Source organism: Diceros bicornis, chromosome 39 (genome assembly GCF_020826845.1).
Source record: "Diceros bicornis minor isolate mBicDic1 chromosome 39, mDicBic1.mat.cur, whole genome shotgun sequence".
In the NCBI taxonomy this organism is placed as follows: domain Eukaryota; kingdom Metazoa; phylum Chordata; class Mammalia; order Perissodactyla; family Rhinocerotidae; genus Diceros; species Diceros bicornis.
In genome coordinates this window covers 21786161-21806682 of record NC_080778.1, presented here as the reverse complement: position 1 = coordinate 21806682, position 20522 = coordinate 21786161, and the positions used below count along the sequence as shown (strand labels likewise).

General features: G+C 37.7%; 1 protein-coding gene across 7 annotated transcripts in view; it reads right to left on the bottom strand.

Annotated features, from left to right (window-relative positions):
- ADGRG6 (adhesion G protein-coupled receptor G6) overlaps positions 1-20522 on the bottom strand; it is a 132481-nt gene that overhangs the window by 57800 nt on the left and 54159 nt on the right. For all 7 annotated transcript variants that reach the window (XM_058534179.1, XM_058534180.1, XM_058534183.1 and 4 more), the window contains exons 3-4: positions 11170-11511; positions 8089-8712 (exon numbers count right to left, since the gene is read on the bottom strand). In XM_058534179.1, coding sequence (XP_058390162.1) covers positions 8089-8712; positions 11170-11511 — 966 coding nt within the window. The remainder of the gene's footprint in view (positions 1-8088; positions 8713-11169; positions 11512-20522) is intronic.

Here is a 20522-nt window from a genome sequence, read left to right as displayed (position 1 = left end):
TGTGCGCTCTGCTGCAGTGGCCCGGGGTTCGCAGGTTTGGATCCCGGGCGTGCACCGACGCACCGCGTGTCAGGCCATCCTGTGGCGGCGTCCCATATAAAGTGGAGGAAGATGGGCACAGATGTTAGCCCAGGGCCAGTCTTCCTCAGCAAAAAAAGAGGAAGATTGGCGGATGTTAGCACAGGGCTGATCTCCTCACAAAAATAAATAAATAAATAAAAATTAAAAAAAAAAAGATAAGTTTCAAAGTGAACTTGTATAATATTAATTCTCAAAAAATGCATATTTTCAGTTCATAGGCACTAACATATGCTATTCGCAATTCCAAAAATATATTTCCATGACTTTGAGTTGGTCTCTGTCTTTTTATTTCATGCTTTACTGACTCATCCTCAGCAGGAAACAAATTTTGAGCTGATCTTCTAGTAGGAGTAGTAGATTTTCTCTGTTGCACTAAATATCCCTCTTGCAATTAACAGCTTTTTACCAACAGGTTGAGGCTGGGGAAGATAGGCTAAACATATCACATGGCATACTGCACTCTGAATAAAGATAGAAGAATAAATACAAATATATACACACACACACATATATACACACATACATACATACATAATACATACACAATTTTAAAAGGACATTTCTAAAATAGTAATTCCATTCTCATGTTTAAATATTTTCCAAACTTTCCTGTGGGAACAGAAATGGAGGTAGAGCAGACACATGATCTAACAAAAGATGTCTAAGTAAGTAAACGGTACGCATAAGCAGAAAGCATCCCAACAGTTTAAGAGCATCTTAGGAGTCATGGGTTCTTCATTCCTGACTGCCTCAGACACCTGGCCCAAAAAAGGAATCACGTTACCTCAGAAAGACCCAACCCTTCAGCAGGTCTTAATGTTAACTAGCAAGAAGGTCTCATCACAGACCTTTATGTGCTCATTCAATAAACACTTACTCACTGTTTATAGTGTGTGAGGCACAGAGGTGAGAATAATGCTTTAAGACAACGTCGCTGCTCTGAGAGGCAAGAATGGGGATGGCTTCACAGTTCTCTGAAAGCTATACGTGAAGTGCTTAGTGGACCAAAGGAGGATGTGACGAGCAGCTTGGTGGGAATGGTGAACAGGAAATCCATTACAAAGAAGAACTGTGAGGAATACGAGGGGTCACTATACTGATCAGGGGATAAAAGACTACAGTTTGATATTACTAGCAGACAGAATTACTGAAACATATATGAAGAAGGTAGTGAAAATGTCTGGGAACCCAGGTGACACAGCATTACTGGAGTAGGGTAATTGTAGAAAATTGGTAGGAATGATCAGATATACAGGTAATGGAGAGCTCTCGAAGGGCCTTGTGGAATGTAGGCACCATGAGTGCTGGACTCTGTGTCTGTCTTCCAATGGTGTACCCCACACACATAGTAGAGGGGTCCTCAAGCTTTACTGACCAATTATCGAATGCATTATTAATAACTGCTAACATTTTGAACTCTTTCTTAAAGGAAATGGGAAAAAACGAAAGGGAACTTGGTGAGAAAATTAGATTTAAATTTGAAGCAATCACTTCTGAGCCTCCATAACCATCTAAAAGAGGGGAAATACAAGAGGCATGAATACTAATAATTCAGGCTTGATATCATGAGTACAATGAGGATGGACAGAAAGAGATGGACACAAGACATTTGAAGATAGAATGGCAGGATTTAGTGATTAATTGGAGAACAGGGAAAAAAAGGGAAGAAGGGAGGATGTTTTTCTGGTTTCCAATTTGAGAAATTGGTACACAATGATCTCATAAAAGGAGAAGGGAGATACTAGAAGGGCAAACTTAGGTGGGTGGGCTAAATAGTAAGCCCAGTAATGGGAACTGAGGTGTTGGGAGACATTGAGATACTTAGGTAGTTATACAGGATTTTGTAAGATGTCTAGCCAGGAATCTCAACAGATCTATAGATGTGTCTGAGATCACTAAAGCTAGAGTGTAGATCTGAGAAGCAGACAGGATGGAACCATATAGATATCCCTATATTTAAGTATCAGATATATTTTTTTAAAAAGAGCTACCAACTTACAGCTCTTTTACAAGGTGGTTTTACAGAATTCAAGTGAAGAGAGTTTCGTGGAGGGTGTGGTAACACCGAGTATACCAGTAAAGTCAAAGATGATAACAACTCAGAAGACCTTTTAACTCTGCCCTGGAACTTGGGTAGCAGCTCTACAGAAAGTCATTTCAGTAGTGTGGGAATGATGAACTCCAGTCTGCCAACATTTGATTGAGGAGTGAAACGCAAAAAGAGGAAACTTGGCTATGAAAGGAAGTTGAGAGAGGGAGGGGGAGTTTTAAAGATTGAAAACGTAGACAAGCGTACCATGGAAAAAGAGCATTTGAGGAGGCGGACGTTGAGGCCAGCCTCGGACCAGACTGAGGTAGAATTTTATCTTGAATGTTTTCTGCCCATTATTTTTTCCCATCACTCTTAACTTATGTCTTAACTTGAGGGACTTCACTGCTCCTTTAGGTACTTATACTTTAGTAAGGAACTTGTGAAAACTCAAATGTCTTTAAAACTCAAAATGACCGAGGAAATCTCAGGCACTGTGATATGCAAGAGAGGAGACCCTGAGATGGAGTTCCTGTGCTTCTCAAATTACACACAGTGCTGGCAGTCCCAGGCTCCCTAAGCCACTTCTGGCATTGATACAGTATCTCTGGAAGACAAAGGGAGATAAGGGGACAATGTTGTGGGAAAGAAGTTTTCAGGCTAACTACATTTCCACTGCAGTATACTGAAGAGCTCAGAGGCGGAAATAAGGCAAGAAAATCAGAACAGTTATGATTTAGAGTGAGATATTTAACAATTTTCTTGAAATTTCATCAGTGTCATTGCATGGTAACAAGTATAAATTTCAATATGTGATATCCTTGTCACGGGAAATTGTAACATTGACTTCTCAATATTTAAATCATCAGTTGTTCATTCTTGGGCACCTAGTTTGGCAAATTGGCATTGCTTTATAAATACTCAAGAAACACTACTTTATGATGATTCAATACAGCAATAGAAATTAAATTTGAAGATAGCTTTAGTGAAAAATGGCATAAATACAAGTGACGAGTTTAATTAGAAGGAAATTATATTGATGAGTGAAATCTTTACATTACAAATACATCAAATTATATAAACAAATACATGAAATATAGAAAGTGTACACAATTTTTTTATTTCCACCCAGTTCTATTTTCAGCATATTTGCATAAAAAAGGTTACTCTTGTCATCCATTTTCCTAGGGCAACAGATTTACAAACCAGGAGATAGTTAAGGAAGAAGAGACAATTCTCTCCTGGATAATGATACATTTATCATCAAGGAATTGTTTTCAGAATGTGACCTATGTGTGTTCCCTGATTTTTCTGGATACCACAAAGGTGTTTAAAGGTATTTACTTAACCATAAAATTTAGAGCCAAATTTCCTTGAAAAAAAAGTAATCACTGAAAATGGGCAGTTGACGAGAAGCTGTAAAGCCGTTAATCTTTCTTCTGTATCTCTTGTTCTTCCCAAATCATGCTACTGAAAGGAGTCACTACTTATTTACACAAGTTGTTGTAAAAAAGATAGATATGCAGCCAACTCAACTCACACCCTACTGATACTCGAAATAACAGCTGACAACACTAAACCTTCAGGGTGAGTTGCAATAATGGGAAAAAAATAATTCCTTTCAATTCCCTCTTTGCAGCTGTTATTAAATTGAATTTTACCATTTTTTCATAAATAAATCATTTAAAATAAAATTGTTTCTGGAAGCCGTTTATGCTCATGAAGCATAAATTTTGGGCATCTTCAAAGAATAAAGTCCTTTGTAAAGATAAAGTGATTTTACCTTTATTTAAAAAATAATATAGTAATTTAAAAATGCTATACACAATAATCAGGGATGAAAGGAAGGAGCCAGTACTGAATCACAGTTTTAGGCTGTGCAGGCCACAGCTGAAAATGAAAGGGTAGGTATCCAAAAGTTAATGGAACCTTGGTAATTAAGTGCAAAATTTTGGAAATGAAAACAAAAGTCGGTACAAATCCAAACATTTCTAGAAAAGAATAACAATAAAGTTAGGTACTTATGAACTGTGTCTTATCTCTACATCCACAGTGGCTAATAAATGGAAGTGCTTAATAAATGCTTGTTAAATAAATGTAATTTGTTTAAACTGAGACTATTCATTGAGTTATACTGTACCACTCCTCAGGAAAGAGCAGTCAGCAGTAAAATAAATAGAACTGTAGAGAAGGTACTGTCTGTTCTTTGTGAAAACTGACGGACATTAGCCAGTATCTAAACTTGAATCATAACACAGGCAAATACTTGCTCCTGTAATTAAAGAGCCCGCTGGGAGAATTGTCTATCCATGGAGGTCATAAAACTGAATATGTTCAACAGAATTGTCCTAAGAAAAAGAATGATGCTATAAAATAAAAAGAACTGGGCCGGCCCCGTGGCTTGGCAGTTAAGTGTGCGCGCTCCGCTACTGGCGGCTGGGGTTCGGATCCCGGGCGCGCACCGACGCACCGCTTCTCCTGCCATGCTGAGGCCACGTCCCACATACAGCAACTAGAAGGACGTGCAACTATGACATGCAACTATCTACTGGGGCTTTGGGGGAAAAAAAGGAGGAGGATTGGCAATAGATGTTAGCTCAGAGCGGGTCTTCCTCAGCAAAAAGAGGAGGATTAGCATGGATGTTAGCTCAGGGCTGATCTTCCTCACAAAAAAAAAAAGAGAGAGAGAGAACTGCTGCTAAATAAAGCATTTCTTTCTGAAAAGGGCTGACAAGGTTAATCATGTCTTAATAAAAAACCTGCTGAAAATGTCTTAATTAAGATATATTCCTGAAGTATGCTTAGAATAGTTTAGGAAAATAAAAAAAGTCCAATTCTGAAATTGTTGAAACATCTATTGATTTTATTAAGGTGAGGATATTTAATATTTGAAACAAACGACAGAACATTTTAAGGTTAAATGTAGTCAGTTCTGTGCTGAACCGACTTATTTTCATATGAAAATTTACTTAGCAATAGACCTTTGGAAAATCTATTCCTTTTCTACCACAAGTTGATTCTGGAATAAAAGCTCATATTTAAAAGACATTGTCAGGCTAATGGAATGTTAGGCATGAAATTCTATTTTCCCATTGGTTACTGTACTGATCATCAGTTTTTAGAAATTACTTTTACCATAAACAGCAAGCCACAATGTTCTGGAAAAAAGGAAAGGTTAAAATGTTAATAGAGCATAATTTTTTTCATTTATTAAGTTTTGCTTAGCTGACAACCTTAGATATAATCTCTGTTAACAGGTATTTCCTGTCAGTTAATAAGTGACTTGGGCTCTTCAACTTCCGAGGCTGATGATTAAGCAGAAGGATACTCCCTCTCTCTCTCCCGTTAATGCTCCCGAAACACAGTCCAGGATATCTGAGCCCACGGAATGGGGGTGTTCAGCGTCATCACGGAATGTCAAGACAACCTCTCTAAAAATTAAAGGAATTCAAACACACTGACGCTGTAGGCTTCTGCTCCTTCTTTGAAAACAATCATTTGAAAACTTATAGATGACTAAGCTACATGAGTATGTATCTGATGCATTCCGGTAATCTTAAGGCTCAGGAAAGGAGTTTTTAAGACAGTGTTAAAGGCAATAGAAAAACTCATGGGCATGGCTGTGTTCCAACAAAACTTTATTTACAAAAACAGGTGGCCTGCCACAGGCTCTCCTAGTTTGCCAACTCCTGGTCTATAGGATTTCTTAGAAAAGTTTAGAAATTCTTATATACTATATCCCTCACATTTTATTATATTAATGTATCCAAGAAGCATCACAGGAAAGAAACTTTATTAATTTTGTTTAAAATAAATATCACGTTAACACTCTGGGAAGCTAGTGTTTTCCCACAGAATGTACTCTGGCCAGAAGTGGACTTTCAGACTCCTCATCTGGGTAAGTGAGCTCACCTACTGTAGTATTAAGTCTCATCTTCTAGTCCTGCTTATTCTGAAGGACAGTCTAATTTATACCAGTTAAGAGAGCACAGCTCTAAAGCCAAACTTCCTTGGTTCAATTCCTGGCTTGGTCACTTATTAATTAAGTGGCACTGAAGAAGTTACTTAATCTCTTTGTGCCTCACATTTCTTATCTGCAAATGAGATTAATAATAAAACCCACATCATGGAATCTATGTTATAAGAAATTAGTTAATATATCTAAAATGCTTAAAACAGTACCTTGTACATAATACATATTCAATTTAAGTATAAACTAAGTATTAGCGATTATTCCTATAGCTAGCTAAATTCTTTTTTTTTTTTTTTTTGGTTGCCATAGTCCTCAAATATTGCCCCATAGAGAGGCAAATATTAAACAGTCTATATTATGACTTTCTAATAATGGCCAAGGATATGGCAAACACAGGCCCCTTGACTAAAGATGATCGCCCTGGATATAAGAAGTGCCCCACTGGCCTCTCCTTGCTGCTCACCATCCCACACCAAACCCACACACTTGATCTTCTCAATTCCCTCAATGAGTGAAGGACTTCTCTATAGCTAATCTCAGCTGAGAGGATGCTGGGCACACCATTAGCTCTTACAAGGTTCCGCAGTCTCCTTTTCGAACAGGGTTGTGGTTTACCCTCTTTCCAGCAACCCACAAGGAAATACCTCCCAAATGACATCACTTAATAGCCTCCCACCATCGGCAGGAGCACCATGGACCACACAGGGAAATGGGTGACCCACAGGGCAGGGTAGGTAACAGTAGTTCCCCAGTCTGGAAGGGCAAACACAGGTCAGGGGAAGGGAGAAGATGGCCTCAGGTCTTCACAATGGGTCCTATTTTGTTCAAAGTATTGGGAATGAATTTCTGTGGAATCCCCTCCAAAGTCACATACAAATTACTTTTTAATATTAGGCCCCTTCTTCCCCCCTTAATGAGAGTTATCTCTGAGACTAAAAAGTGTGTATTACCAACACCTTAGAGTCAGTCACATGACATTCAAAACTGACAAACTTCTACTTTTTTTATCTGAATCAGTCCTGTGGTAAAATAAGGACTTCTAAAATCAACTTATGTACATAGAGAATATTTGACAGAAGTCCATTTTAATATAATTTGTTACATAGATTTCCCTAAATATTTTGCTTTTAGCTACTTTCAATAATAACACCTTTAAAGTCTCTCAAAGAGCAACCAAAAAGAGAGAGTATTTGAAGCAAATGACAAACGCTCATTTTTCAGAGAAAAGAAGTTCAAGGAAAAAATTAATTCCAGATTATCAAAGATTTTTGATAAAATGGACAGTTTTGATATTTAATACCATTCTTTGAGGTGGTGGTTGTTTATTTAAATAATGTAATGGAATTTTCCTTCCAGGATGATAAAGATCAGCTTTTTACTGTATCATTTTTGTGATTAAAAACAATAACTTAACTTCTTTTGTTTCAGTCCTGGTGTTAACATCTCTCTTTGAGACATGATGATTATAACTGTTGTTATGTTAGGGATAAACTATGTGATATTTTATGACATAAAGAAAACTTAAAAATAGTAGGATCAGGGGCCGGCCCGGTGGGGTAGTGGTTAAGTTCGTGCACTCCAATTCGGCTGCCCGGGGTTCGCAGGTTCAGATCCCGGGCACAGACCTACACACCGCTCTTCAAGCCATGCTGTGGCAGCGTCCCATATAAAGCAGAGGAAGATGGGCACGAATGTTAGCCCAGGGCCAATCTGCCTCTCACACACAAACACAAAAAAAGTAGGACCAAAAGCTTTGATTGAATACACATGGCTTGTAATCAAATGCATACTACAAATGGCTGAGCAGGTAACATTTTAAGAATTAAAAGAGCTTATTAATGACAAATATATATAAATATATTTACATATATACACACATACATATATGTATCTATGTGTATATATATATACACATATACAAATCTGTGTGCGTATAATTTCTTGTTGACAAACATATGCATAGAACAATGCTGAAAAAACAAGAGCGAACATGCCACACACTTACCACAGCTTAGGTTGCTTTCGGCTCTCAGAGCTGGGGCGGGGATGTTCCAGAAGTCATTTTGCCAGTCGACTACATTCCCTTTCAGATGGCAGCTGAGGTTGGAGAGGATTTTGGAATTCATGGTAAAATTCCAAAGTCGAAAGTTATAAATGTCCCCTTTTAGAGAGGCGATTTCATTTTGATTGGAGCCCAACAACAATTTCCCATTCCCAGGAATAACTTGACTAATGGTAGAATCGCATGGAACTGTTTCATAGTTTCTTTTGAAATTTACACCAACTGAGCCCAGAGAATTATTCCAAACGATGCAGAGCTGCTCAAAGCTTTCTGTGAAAATGTCTTCTTTATCCTTTACAGGGAAGGCGTTGCTTAGTAAGCATTTTGAGCCAGATATAGATAGAAAGTAGCCATTCTTGGCCTTTCCAAAACTGAGCAATTCTGTGAAGGATGCATTTGAGTAGGAGAAAGCTATCCATTCATTGTCTTCCTTGCCAATTTTGGTTGCTTCAAAACACAGTGTGAAAGCAGTGAGCTCCGGAATAGAGACACTTTTTGCAACAGACACCTGGTAAGTGTCTAGCGTCTGGGGTAAAATGACCTTTTGATTCCTTAAGGACACGGCGACTGGAACAAAACACAGTAACAGATAAAACACGCTAACTTCAGATATGGGCTAATCTGATACACCCAATCTCTCCTCCACGTTTTACCACTTGACTTCTGCCCCACCGCTCCGCTGTTGTCTGTCCACCCAGCTCTCTCTCATCAACCCATCACCTTATACGAATAACAATAGTAAGGTACCCCAGGAACTCTAATCAGGAACCTAAACCTTTGAGTCATAGCCAGCCAAGTTGATAACAAGTTTGTTTTTTTTTAATCCCTGAACTGGGGGTAAAAAAAAAAACACACCATAATTAGGGAAACTACCACTTTCAGGAAAGTTCTGTTTATACATGAAGACTTTCAAAACTCTGTTATTTTTCAAATAATTCCTAAACATAACAGCTAACAGTTCTACTTTTCATTAACACTTGCCTTTCACTCTTCTCAAACACTCCTGTGCTTACCCTCCCCCTTCAGACACCCATCTCCTACTTGTTTTCCTCATCGCCAGGCTATTTTAACAACAAAGGCAAAGACACTCCATGAGGAGAGGGAGTCTAGTAAAAAAACAAACAAAAATGGAATTTTAAACTATATTTCCTAGGGCCGGCCCCGTGGCTTAGCGGTTAAGTGCGCACGCTCCGCTGCTGGTGGCCCGGGTTCGGATCCCGGGCGCGCACTGACGCACCGCTTCTCCGGCCATGCTGAGGCTGCGTCCCACATACAGCAACTAGAAGGCTGTGCAACTATGACGTACAACTATCTACTGGGGCTTTGAGGGAAAAAAAATAAAATAAATAAAAATTAAAAAAATAAACTATATTTCCTCTAAATCTGGGCATCTGAGCTAGTTCTTGAGGGACAGTAAGGAGCAGTGGTTGAAAGGGCAGACGATCGAGCTTCTTGTCCCAGCTCTCCCACACGGCGCCCTGCGATCTTGGGCATCTCCTTGACCTAGCTCTACCCTAGTCTCTCTGTAAACTGAAAGACGAGGGCGTCTCCTGCATAGGTGGGCAATAAGAATGAAATAAGTTAATACCTGCAAAGCACTGGAGCAGTGCCTAGGCCAGAGTCAATAGACAGCTATTACTGATTCCTAACTATGACTATCATCATATGCATAATCAATTCACAATCAAAACGCATTCACCATTCTGTGACATACGTGAAATGATTAAATAATGCAATTTATTTAATAAGTTACTAAATAATCGCCCTGTGCTAATATAATAGTGACTGTGAAAGGTTATGTACTGATTCAAGAGAGAAGTGGCTCTCCTCAAAAATACTGTTTAATGCCAGCTTCCTATAAATGCTACTTTGAATATATTTTAATATACATGAAGAATAGGTCTATGGTAAAAACCTCATTTTAACATAAATATTCTAGCTAAAAATCCACAATGGAATTTAATAGAATCATGGATTTCAGCCTACTTTTTAAATATAAAGCAGTTTATAGGTCTATTTACCCAAAGGGACACTTATGCAATATAAACCTAGTGTGCTATGTTTGTTGTTAAAATAAAAAGGCTGGAAGGAAATATGTCCATCAACATTTTTCCGGTGGTGATGGCTGAGGTAGCGGTATAGGTAATTCTAATTTGCTTCTTTTTTATTTCCAAATTTCCTATAATATTTTATAATTTTTAAAAAATTATTTGAAAAATTAAAGCCTGTGTTTCAATTAACCACACATATATCTAATGTCAGTCACACACAGTAAATACCTCTGCCACCAAAAACACAGTTTATAATAATAAAGGTTACTCCTTTTCATAGTGGTGTTTCTTTTTTTTGATACATTACATCTACTTAAGAAACTCAAGAGAAAAAAAAAATGTATAACTAACATAGTCTTGAAGCTTGAGTTTTTCTTAAGCAAACACAGGCTTCAGAGAGAATGAGATTATTTAAATGTTATGATATGCCAGAATCTGGGAAATGTATTCTATAAAAATATTTTTTCTTTCCTTCAAATTTTCAAGAGGCTTTCTTCAGGCTATGTTGTTTATTAGCTTAAGTTATAAATAGTTCTTTTTCTATTTTAATTTATATGCTAATTTTCTATATTTATCTCCTAGCATAGTTCCTTAAAAGGGCAACATCTTAAAAGCCTAAAATAAAATAATTTCTAACTAGGATCATTTTAAATATTCAGTGGAGGGACGTTAGAATTACAGATTTTAATTATTAGTTGTGGAATATCTACAATGTTTTCCAAGCAGCTTTTAAATGTTCTGCATATAAACAATACAAAAGAATTCAGCTCTACGGTAACCAGATTTTGGATCTGGTAACTACATATTGTTAATGAGAATGCTCAGAGAACATTAACAGATTCTTGCCCTTAAATTCTAATCCTAATCATTCACCTTCACATAAAAGAGCATAACTCTGTCTTCTGGTCCTCATGTTTATTGTAGAACATGTTAAATGAAAGCAGAAGGTTGGCGCCGCCTTTGGTTTACATACCTCTGATGTAGCTGGCATTGAAACCTTTCTTCTGGATGCTAAAGTCACTTGAAAAGGACACATGCATCTCATTGGCACTTGAGTTAAATGACAGGCCTTTGGCAGTTGCTCCACAAAATTTAGTCTGGCTCTCTCCATTATCAAGGGATAATGAGTCATAAATGCAATTGGGAGCTTCTTCAATGTCGAAGTCATTAAACGTTATCTGAATGATATAGCCGGTGGGGGCTCGGAGGGTCCACATGCAGGCCTGGCTGTTAGGGTAGTCGTTAGGGTAGCACGGAGAGGTGAAGGCCCCAGAAGGGTTGGAGAGGATAAGCCTGCAGTTGGCACATCCCCACACTGTTGGCCGGACAAAAGAGAGACAGAGAGAAGGGCTAGGATCAGAGGCGTCCGATAAACCAAGAATGCCACACACTGGGGACAACCAAACAGTAAACATTTTAAAATACCAAATATAATTATGGAAATTAAAAGGAAAATGAAACCATCTCAAGGAAAAAAGAAAAACCACAAGGCAACAAAAAGTAAAGGAAGAATACACAAGTTTAGAGCAATGATTCTTAAACTTGAGGAGTCATATACTCTTAAGAACCTGGTGACAGTTATGGGAACTCTCTCCAGGAAAATGCACAGGGGCTACGACACTTCGAGTACAATTTTAAAGAGTATAGGAATCTTCCAAAGGCAACCTCAGATTTCACAAAGGTTCATTGACCCAGGTTAAAAAGCTCTACTCTAGAGCTGAACTGGGCTGGAGAGGGATATTGAACCATAAAGGCACAACTCAATATTACAAACTGTGCGTAGAAAGGAAGAGAAACTCATAGGAAATAAATGCTTAAATTGAAAGTTACCAATACAAAACGACAATCAGGTTATCTTCTGACAGACTGTACTTTTTCTAAAATTCAAATAAATAGCATCACCTTGCATGTGTGGAATATTTATAGTTTTGAAAGTACTTTCACTTATCCTTTTGTTTACCCTAATGGGTAATTACATACTTGTGTGATTATCTCATTTGTTCATTCATTCAATAAATATTTATTTTGTGCCTGTCATATGCATTTTCAAACAATGAAATACTTTAACCACATTAATGGAAATCACTCTAGATTTATTGTGTTCCTTTCTCTTTTACGGAGTTGAGTAGAATGAATACGCAACAACTTTTCTTGAAAATGGCAGTTATTACAAATTTTACTTATTCTTCTATGATACGGAGATATATTTAAGGACTTATTAGATACGTTACACTGCTCAAATTAAGTTTTCTTTTGTCTTTTCCTTGCGGCCACCTCATGGTACGCACTGTTTCGCTTTGCCAACTCTGGTCCCCATCCATTCTTTCTAACTCACCCTCCCTCCGCTCTTCCTCCCTAAGTCTCCAACATCCTGTACAGAGCCAAAGATAGACAGGGAAAACGATTTACAATCATCAAGTGTTCACCAAATGCCTCCTCTTATCCATCCCTGGAGCATCGCGTTTTCCTCTTCTTGGTAGCATTCTTCACTGCAGTTGTGTTACTTCCATTGGTGAGATTATTTGCCTATTGTCTGTCTTCTCCCACCAGACTCTAAGCTCAACAAGCAGAGGGTAGGTACTGTCGTATTCGCCATCTTACTCTTCTGGACATCACAGAGTCCCTGGCACATGGGAGACCTTCGATAAAATGTGTTAAATTTATGAACAAATAAGAGTAGCTTAAATGAATGGAAACGTGCCTAAATCAAAAATGACTAAGTCTGGTATATGAAACTAAGTCAAACAAAGTCTAAGTCTGAAAAAAAGATAAGGAGTGAATGAGCACTGGAGTATCTCTTTGGATGGGGTTTGGGGCTCTTTCTTCCAAGTATTTCTCTCATAGCACAGGACTGAGAGGACTGGGTCTCTCTGACAAGTTTAGCTGCCTGTGACCGTATCTTGGGCTCAGGAGAGAGAAGTAATCCTAGAGAATCAACAATAATGTATCCAGTAATAAGCACTGAAGACTAAAAAAGAAAAATAGAAAGGAAAATAAGATACACTCTCTGTGTTATTCCAACATACATTCAGGCAGCATCGTTTTTCCAGAATGAGATGCCATCCCCCATATCCAGACCCAAGTAATGTTCATGACTTTCTTTATCCTGATATATTATTTTTGCCAAATTCTTCCCTAAGAGTTAAATGAAAGGTACAGGAAAATTCAGTTCGACTGATACTGACTGTAATCTTGAACAAGTTTCTCCCTGTGCCTCAGTTTCACCACCTTTACACAGTGGTAATAACAGCACCAACCTCCCAGGGTTATTGGAAGGACTGGATGGATTAATACTGGGAAGTCTTAGGAGCTGTACCAGGCACCACACTGAGCCCTATGTAAGTGTAGGCTATTATTAATCATTACTGTAACAAAAAATTTGTGCATCAATAATTTAAGAGAGGAAAAATAGCACAGCACCTTAGTAGAATCTTTTCTCCCTTAGGCACTCATTGGGATAGAAAAGAGAAAGAGAAGACACCCATAATATTCATTAAAAAAACATTTAAAGCATTCTTCTATATAGTTTTTATCTACAGTAGATAGACAGCATTTAGAGACAGTGCTGCTACGTAGTAATTATCTTAATTGGATGAAATGTCAATTTCACTAGGCACAATATCATCATGTTCATTATATTTATAGATTGTGTCACAGTAAAGGGCTTTCACATCCATTATTTCATTTGACATCATAACAACCTTGGGAATTAGCACCACCTCCATCTTCAGATGAAACAAATAAGGCTAATATAGATTATACAACTTGCCCAAAGGTACACATCTAACTGACAGCAGGACCAAGATTCAAACCAATCGTCTGAATGGAAGTCTAGTGTCTTTATAGGAAAAAGTTTTCACAATGAAACAAAAGACAGAGGAAAGTGGTGAGCTCGAGTACTGTTTTAAGAGACAACATTTTTTAACGGGCAATTTCTTAAACATAGTGTAATCACCCTAAAATTAATATATTTTAAGAAACTAATTTTGAAATATTTGAGTAAAGAATCATAGAGAGTCTGGAATATAGTACTTTGGATTTGTCAATTTGGGGCAATCAAATGTCACTGCTTGTTGATTCCTACAGTGTGAGCTAGTTCATTAAGAAATTAATTTGTTCTATCTTAAAAGAAGAACTACTCAAAAAGAAGGCTACTGAAGCAGCCACTGAATGAGGCCTTGGTAAAACCCAAGTTAACATAGCTTCCAAAGGCTACCCAACTCAAAACATCTGGATCAAGTTGTTCTCAAAGACATAGAGTAACATATTCACCCTTATAATTTATAAAAGCAAAGTTTTCAGGTAATCTAAACAAACAACAAACCAAATTCCACCCTTGGCTCTTGCCTATGTTTGCAAACCTTCAGTAGTAATTTACTCGTGCATATTCTCACAAAACTTTATTCTTCAAAGAAAATCAAATCTAAAATGGAAAACCTCCCAGTCATGCGAAAGCCCAACTCAATTTATAAACAACATTTAGATATAGATTTAATAACCCTTATCTTATGAGGTTTTTTCATCTCAGAGATTTAGATTCTTACTCCACCCTTGTTGCAAGAACTTTTCTGTAAATCAAATACTACGTTCTTTGAAATCTAAGATAGGGATATCAGATCCCAAGAGATAAATCAAAAGAGGTCAACTTTAGCTGCTTTCAACACAGAGCTGTAGATGGAATAACTATTTTTCCTACACTGTGTTAAATGGTGAACAAAATGAATGAATTGAGATTAAATCTTGTTTTTTATTTGAAAGTGTGTAAAACTGTTGCTGATGAACTTGTTGGAAAACCTCGCTGGTAAAAATCATCTCCAGAAAATTTCACTTAAGTTACCTGCTCAGTTTGCATCTATTCAAAGTTCTTGTTTGAATTATCTATGTGACTATTATTAAATTCTAAAGAATGAAAAGTTTATCAGTTTCCTAAAAAAGATTAAAATATTTAGTAGCTTTGGTTGTTTCTGAAGATTAAACCTAAGGGCCAGCTACCGAGAGTTTGAGGACCAGTTCTAATGCCTACATCACTACAAAGCCAGGGCAGCCACACACCATTTCCCCAGATCAAGTAAAATGCTGCCAGATGTAACATCATTGAAATGTAAAATAGAAATAATACTTTAGATGCTGGCACGTATTAAATGGCTAATAATATACAGAACTGAAGGACTTAATCAAAGAAAGTATTTAAATTTAAGTGACTTCAGAGCTGTATGCAGATTTTTTTCAGGATGGCAAGGAATCTGAAGGCAATCTGGCTGTGACATCTGCGAGTCTGTTAATGTGATAGACTTGGCAAGCATCCGCACCCTCCTTCACCCTCCTCTTCAAACTCCTCACTCAAAGATAGCATTTCCATGTAAGGGAGGGTCATTCTTAAATCAGGGTTACATTGGTCATTCCGATCTCCTACTAGAACTTCCAGAGCCAAGCAAGGATATCAGTTCACTCCCAAACTCCTCCTAAAACACTGGTTTCCCCAGAGTTAACCAGAAAATTGACTTCCTTCTGTGATGTTTCAACCTCAAAATGTTCTTTGGAAGCCCCACGAATATGAAGCTACCACAATGACTTATGCATGAGTTCAAAAGGGTAGCTCTTTACTTGAATCAGTTAAATTAAGTTGGACACAGCTAGAAACTACCAAGAAGTTAAACTGAAGGTTCCTTAATGAGGCATCATTAAGCTTGACAATTTTTTGAATCTCTGAAGAGATTCATATGCACCACACCCTCAAACACACTTTCGTCTTCCGTAATACTGTTAATGGTTAAACTTCAAGTCCTGTGTTTCCATAACCACCTTAGCATGAGAACATTCCATATGTAACTGCAAAAGGTAATACTTTTGGAAAATCCAAACCAGTGAACTGTTGTAACTCCTTCTAGAGTCAGCTTATTATGTAGATATATATCTCTTGCAAGAGGATTAAACACAGGAGCACACCGGCATGCACATGCACACACACCCACACACATTTGCATGGGAAACTCTTCTCTCCTAAGCAGTGGTTGTATCTTTCTCCAGCTGTTAAAAAAACATTCTAAAGGCAATGCATTATTTGAAACAACTTAAAGCTGTATGGTCTATCATTTAATCTACCTTCTGGTTAATACATTTAAGTCTCTTATCCCCTTCCACACTCCTCCACTGCAAAGCCCCAAGTCTGTAATAATCCAGCCATAGACCTTCTTGCTCTCTAATGCATAGGCTTCCGAGCACTACTGAAAAGAATTCAAAAAATTGTGCATATTATCTATACTAAAGATTTTATCTCACTCACCTTCTGCAACATTCGATGCCTCTGAACACTCCTTGAGTCTTGAGTCTCTCCTCCATAGTTCCTACCTTCTCCTTCTTCTTCTCCTGCCCTTGTTTCTGCCCTCTCTGAGCATTCCCTGCACTCTACTTGCCCTTACAATCCTTGCTATGCCAAGTATGGTCCTCAGACCCACAGCATCAGCATCAGCATCACCTGGGAGCTTGTTAGACATGTGGAACCACCCAGACCTACTAAACAAAATCCGTATTTAACACTAACAATAACAATTTTGGGGGGATTCAAAGCACATTAAAATCTAAGTCCCTTTTTAAATAACAACATACTACAGAAGCTATTTACAATTTCCATGCATATCCTTCTCCCAATAAGATCTGCCCCTCCCACATCTCTTCCAGTCATATTTGTACCCCGACTCCAGGGGGGACACCTGAGCTGAAGAGAACCAAGTCATGGGCTTGGCTACTCAGTCAGATTCTCTGAGAATTTGAAGTTAGAGATACAGATAATTTATTCAGAGAGTGATGAACAATAGAATGACCAGGTTATGTGAACTCAAAGGTAGCAGCTGCCTTGGCCACTTGCAAACAAAGGCAACTGATAAGCAGACAGAGAAAAGAGAGAGAGAGAAAATATAGAGAACCAAGAGATGAGAGAAAACCAGACGTTTGAGAAACATCTTTCATTCTAGACATTCCATGTCCTGTAATTAATGGGAGGAGATGTTCTTTTTGGCTTGTCCTTGGATTCTATGACAAAAACTGTTATTACAGCTACCGTCCCACTTCTTCACTTGATCCAGCTTTAGTGGATTTCTGTTCCTTACAAGCAAGTGTGCTTCAAGCCAACACTTTGCGGGGCTCTCCTCTCTCTTCAGCTCTCCTCTCTCTACACCCATTCTCTCTGGGTGATTTCATCCAAACACAGGCCTTCATTGTGTCCAAATGCTGATGACACACATGTTCTACTGTGCACAACACCCACATTTGTGAATGTCAACTCAACATCTCCACTTGAAGATCCCATAGATCCCTCAATCCAAACACCATTCCTCAAATGATTTGTTTTTATCCACTTTATAATCATTGGTAGTATGAGAACCATCCAAGCTAGGACTCTGAATATCCCTTCTCTCTTCCTTCTCCAACACCATTTCAAACAGTCTGTCAAGGGTTGTGACATTTATTTTATTCATGATGATTTAATTTATTCCCTCATCTCCTTCCCACAGCCACTTGGTTTAAGGTTCTCATCTTTTCTCTCTTGGACAAAAAGCTCAGTAACTAGTCTTCTTGTCAATAGTCTTGTCATCTCCAACTCATCCTCCACATCACCACAAGAAACATCTATGAAAATGTAAATGCAAGTATATAAGTATGTTTTCTATAACTCAAAATCTTCTCTGGGATCCAACAAGACAAGTGTCTTTGAATGACACACACAGTTCTCTCGATAAATACTTATTAAGCATCTATGTGCCTGGCACTATGCTGGGTGCTGAGAATACAGTCACGGACAAGATATAATGCCTGACTTTATGGAATGGATAGATTATTGCAAATATAGATAAACACATAGATAGTGATAATACAATGTGAACATGGCTCTGATACAGCAAGTAGATGAGTGTAATAATCTAGGTTTAGACTTCGTAGAAACAGTGCCATTTCTAACAGAAAGAAAGAAACTGAGACCTAAATATGCAGCATAGAAGTGGGTCAAGTAAAGAGGGGAGGCAGAGGAGAAAAATAAAAGAGTGTTCTGCACAGTAGTGTCAGCAGGTGCAAATGCTTGCAGGTAAGAGAGAGCATTGATTGTTCAAGTAACTTAGGAGTTTAGTTTAGCTAAAGCAGAATGTGCAAAGTGGGGAGAAGTAAGAGATCAAGATGACAAGGTAGGCAGGGATGAGATTCTGCAGGATTTTGCAAGCCACGCTGAAGAAAATGAAAAATTATAATAAGAGTAGTAGTGAAAATAAAAAGGTTTCAATTATGGGAAAGTAAAATAATCAGATTTGTGTTTAGCACAGATACTTTTTAAAAGCTCACTCTTTTATACAAAAACAACACAAAACTACCAATGAACAAAGACGCTTGTAAGAATCACTGTAGCTGAACTCAAAGGACTTGACAGATGACAAGAAGAAAGACAAAAGGCAGCTACCCTGACAGCTTGTTTATGGAAACAAAATAGCAGTCACAGTGGTAGGAAAGATGAAATCTACAAGGACTCACTGAAGCCTAAGTGTTGATGGGTAAGATATAAAAGCAGAATGTCTTAGCCTAATAAAAGCTAATTATAGTTCTCATACCCATGAAGGCAGTGATGTCATTACTGGCTAAACAGTGCGTTACTAACTTCTCCAGCGCATGAATGCAGCTAATGAGCTATCCATATAAAGTGCAAGGACTGTACTTGCCTCGTAGTAAGATGCTCAAATAATATTAGTTCTTAGTATTGTGGCAGTTATGGTTGTTATTCACTAGCACAGCATGTTAGCCATATTTCAGTTTTTTCATTCATTCAATCATTCATTCATTTAATTTTCTGGGTCCCTACTTCCATTCGTCTTCAATTTTCTTTCAGATGTCTTTACATATGGTTACCAGAGGGTGGTCAGAAGGAGAAGTAGGACTATAACAAATTTGAGAAGTCAGTGAAGATTATCACTTCCAATTTATTCCACGTTATGTGGTGCAGGTAAAGAATCTGAAATTAATAGCTACAAAATGTTTTGGTTTTACAAACCTGCCCTCCCAATAAGCTGGGAGAATATAATGGGAAGAAGGTGGCAGCAGCAGGGTAAGTGTGCATCTTGGCTCAAGTTTTCCAAATAAACCTTTAATTTGAGGGCATAAAAAACCCCACTCAGGTTTGTTACATCTAAATGGAAGCAGTTTAAACAGTCAAGGTTTTGAGCAAAGCAAATCACTGATGGAACTGACAACTTTGCCCCTTTATGGAATACTTTTCTATGTAAACATCTTAGGAACAAGAAAGGGCTGATGTAAAAATTCCATAATATAGATTTTTAAAAATAAAGAAAAATGTTTTTTCAGTAAAACTTTCCATTTTATATATAAACAGCTTGTTTAAATATGCTGTGTAACTGCCTTAATTCATTGCTGGAATTAATTACTTCTCACAATATTTACGTAATGTTAACTTTGCACATAGATCTCAAGTATAATATATTAGAAGAGTGTGTGTGTGTGAGAGAGAAATAGATTAACTTCTTTAGTAAACTCTGAAATTGAACTTTAAAAAGATGTACTCTATTCAAACTTCTTTCTAGCTAAATCACAAGATCTAGATGATAAAAAATATTTTTTATTAGTGTGGAAAAAAATCATTGGGGGAAGGACAATTCATTTATGAAACTGAACTAGAAGTTCTCTCAAGATCCTTTCCAGATCTAAAATTACACCTTTCAAGGCACTTTCTTTAAAATTTGCGTATAAGCTATATAAACCCATAAAACATACTGTTTTCACAACAATATGTACAGAGGCAGATAAATAATAAAAATAGCAACTGTAACGGCAATTAGCATTTAGTGAGTTTATTACTTTGTGCCAGATGAGAGAAGAAAGACTAAATTGCCTTCCTTTTGAAATAATCCACGTTTACGTGAATATTTGGCCATATTACAGGTGAGTTCTGGTCTTGGCTCTTCCATTAACCAACATGTGACTCTGAGCTAGTCACCAGCCACTGAGACCTTGGTTTCCACATCTGAAAGAAACGTCTCTTCTGGTTCTAAAACCCTAGTACGGATGATAGACTCAGGTCCTAACGCTCAGAGCTTCAAATGCTCCCTTTACTAGGAAGAATCTTCCAAAAGAGTCATGAAGATATCTGACACTCCCCTAAGGAAAAGAGAGAACTGATGATAGCTCACAAGACTAGGAGGCAAGAGGGTCTTTTTGAGCGTCATGAGTCTCTGCCTGTTTTGTGTTCACTTGTCCAATTTGGAGTCAGAAGTCAGCCAATACAGATTGTATGCAAGCAGAGCTAATGATCAGCAAACATCCTGGCTTCTAGGA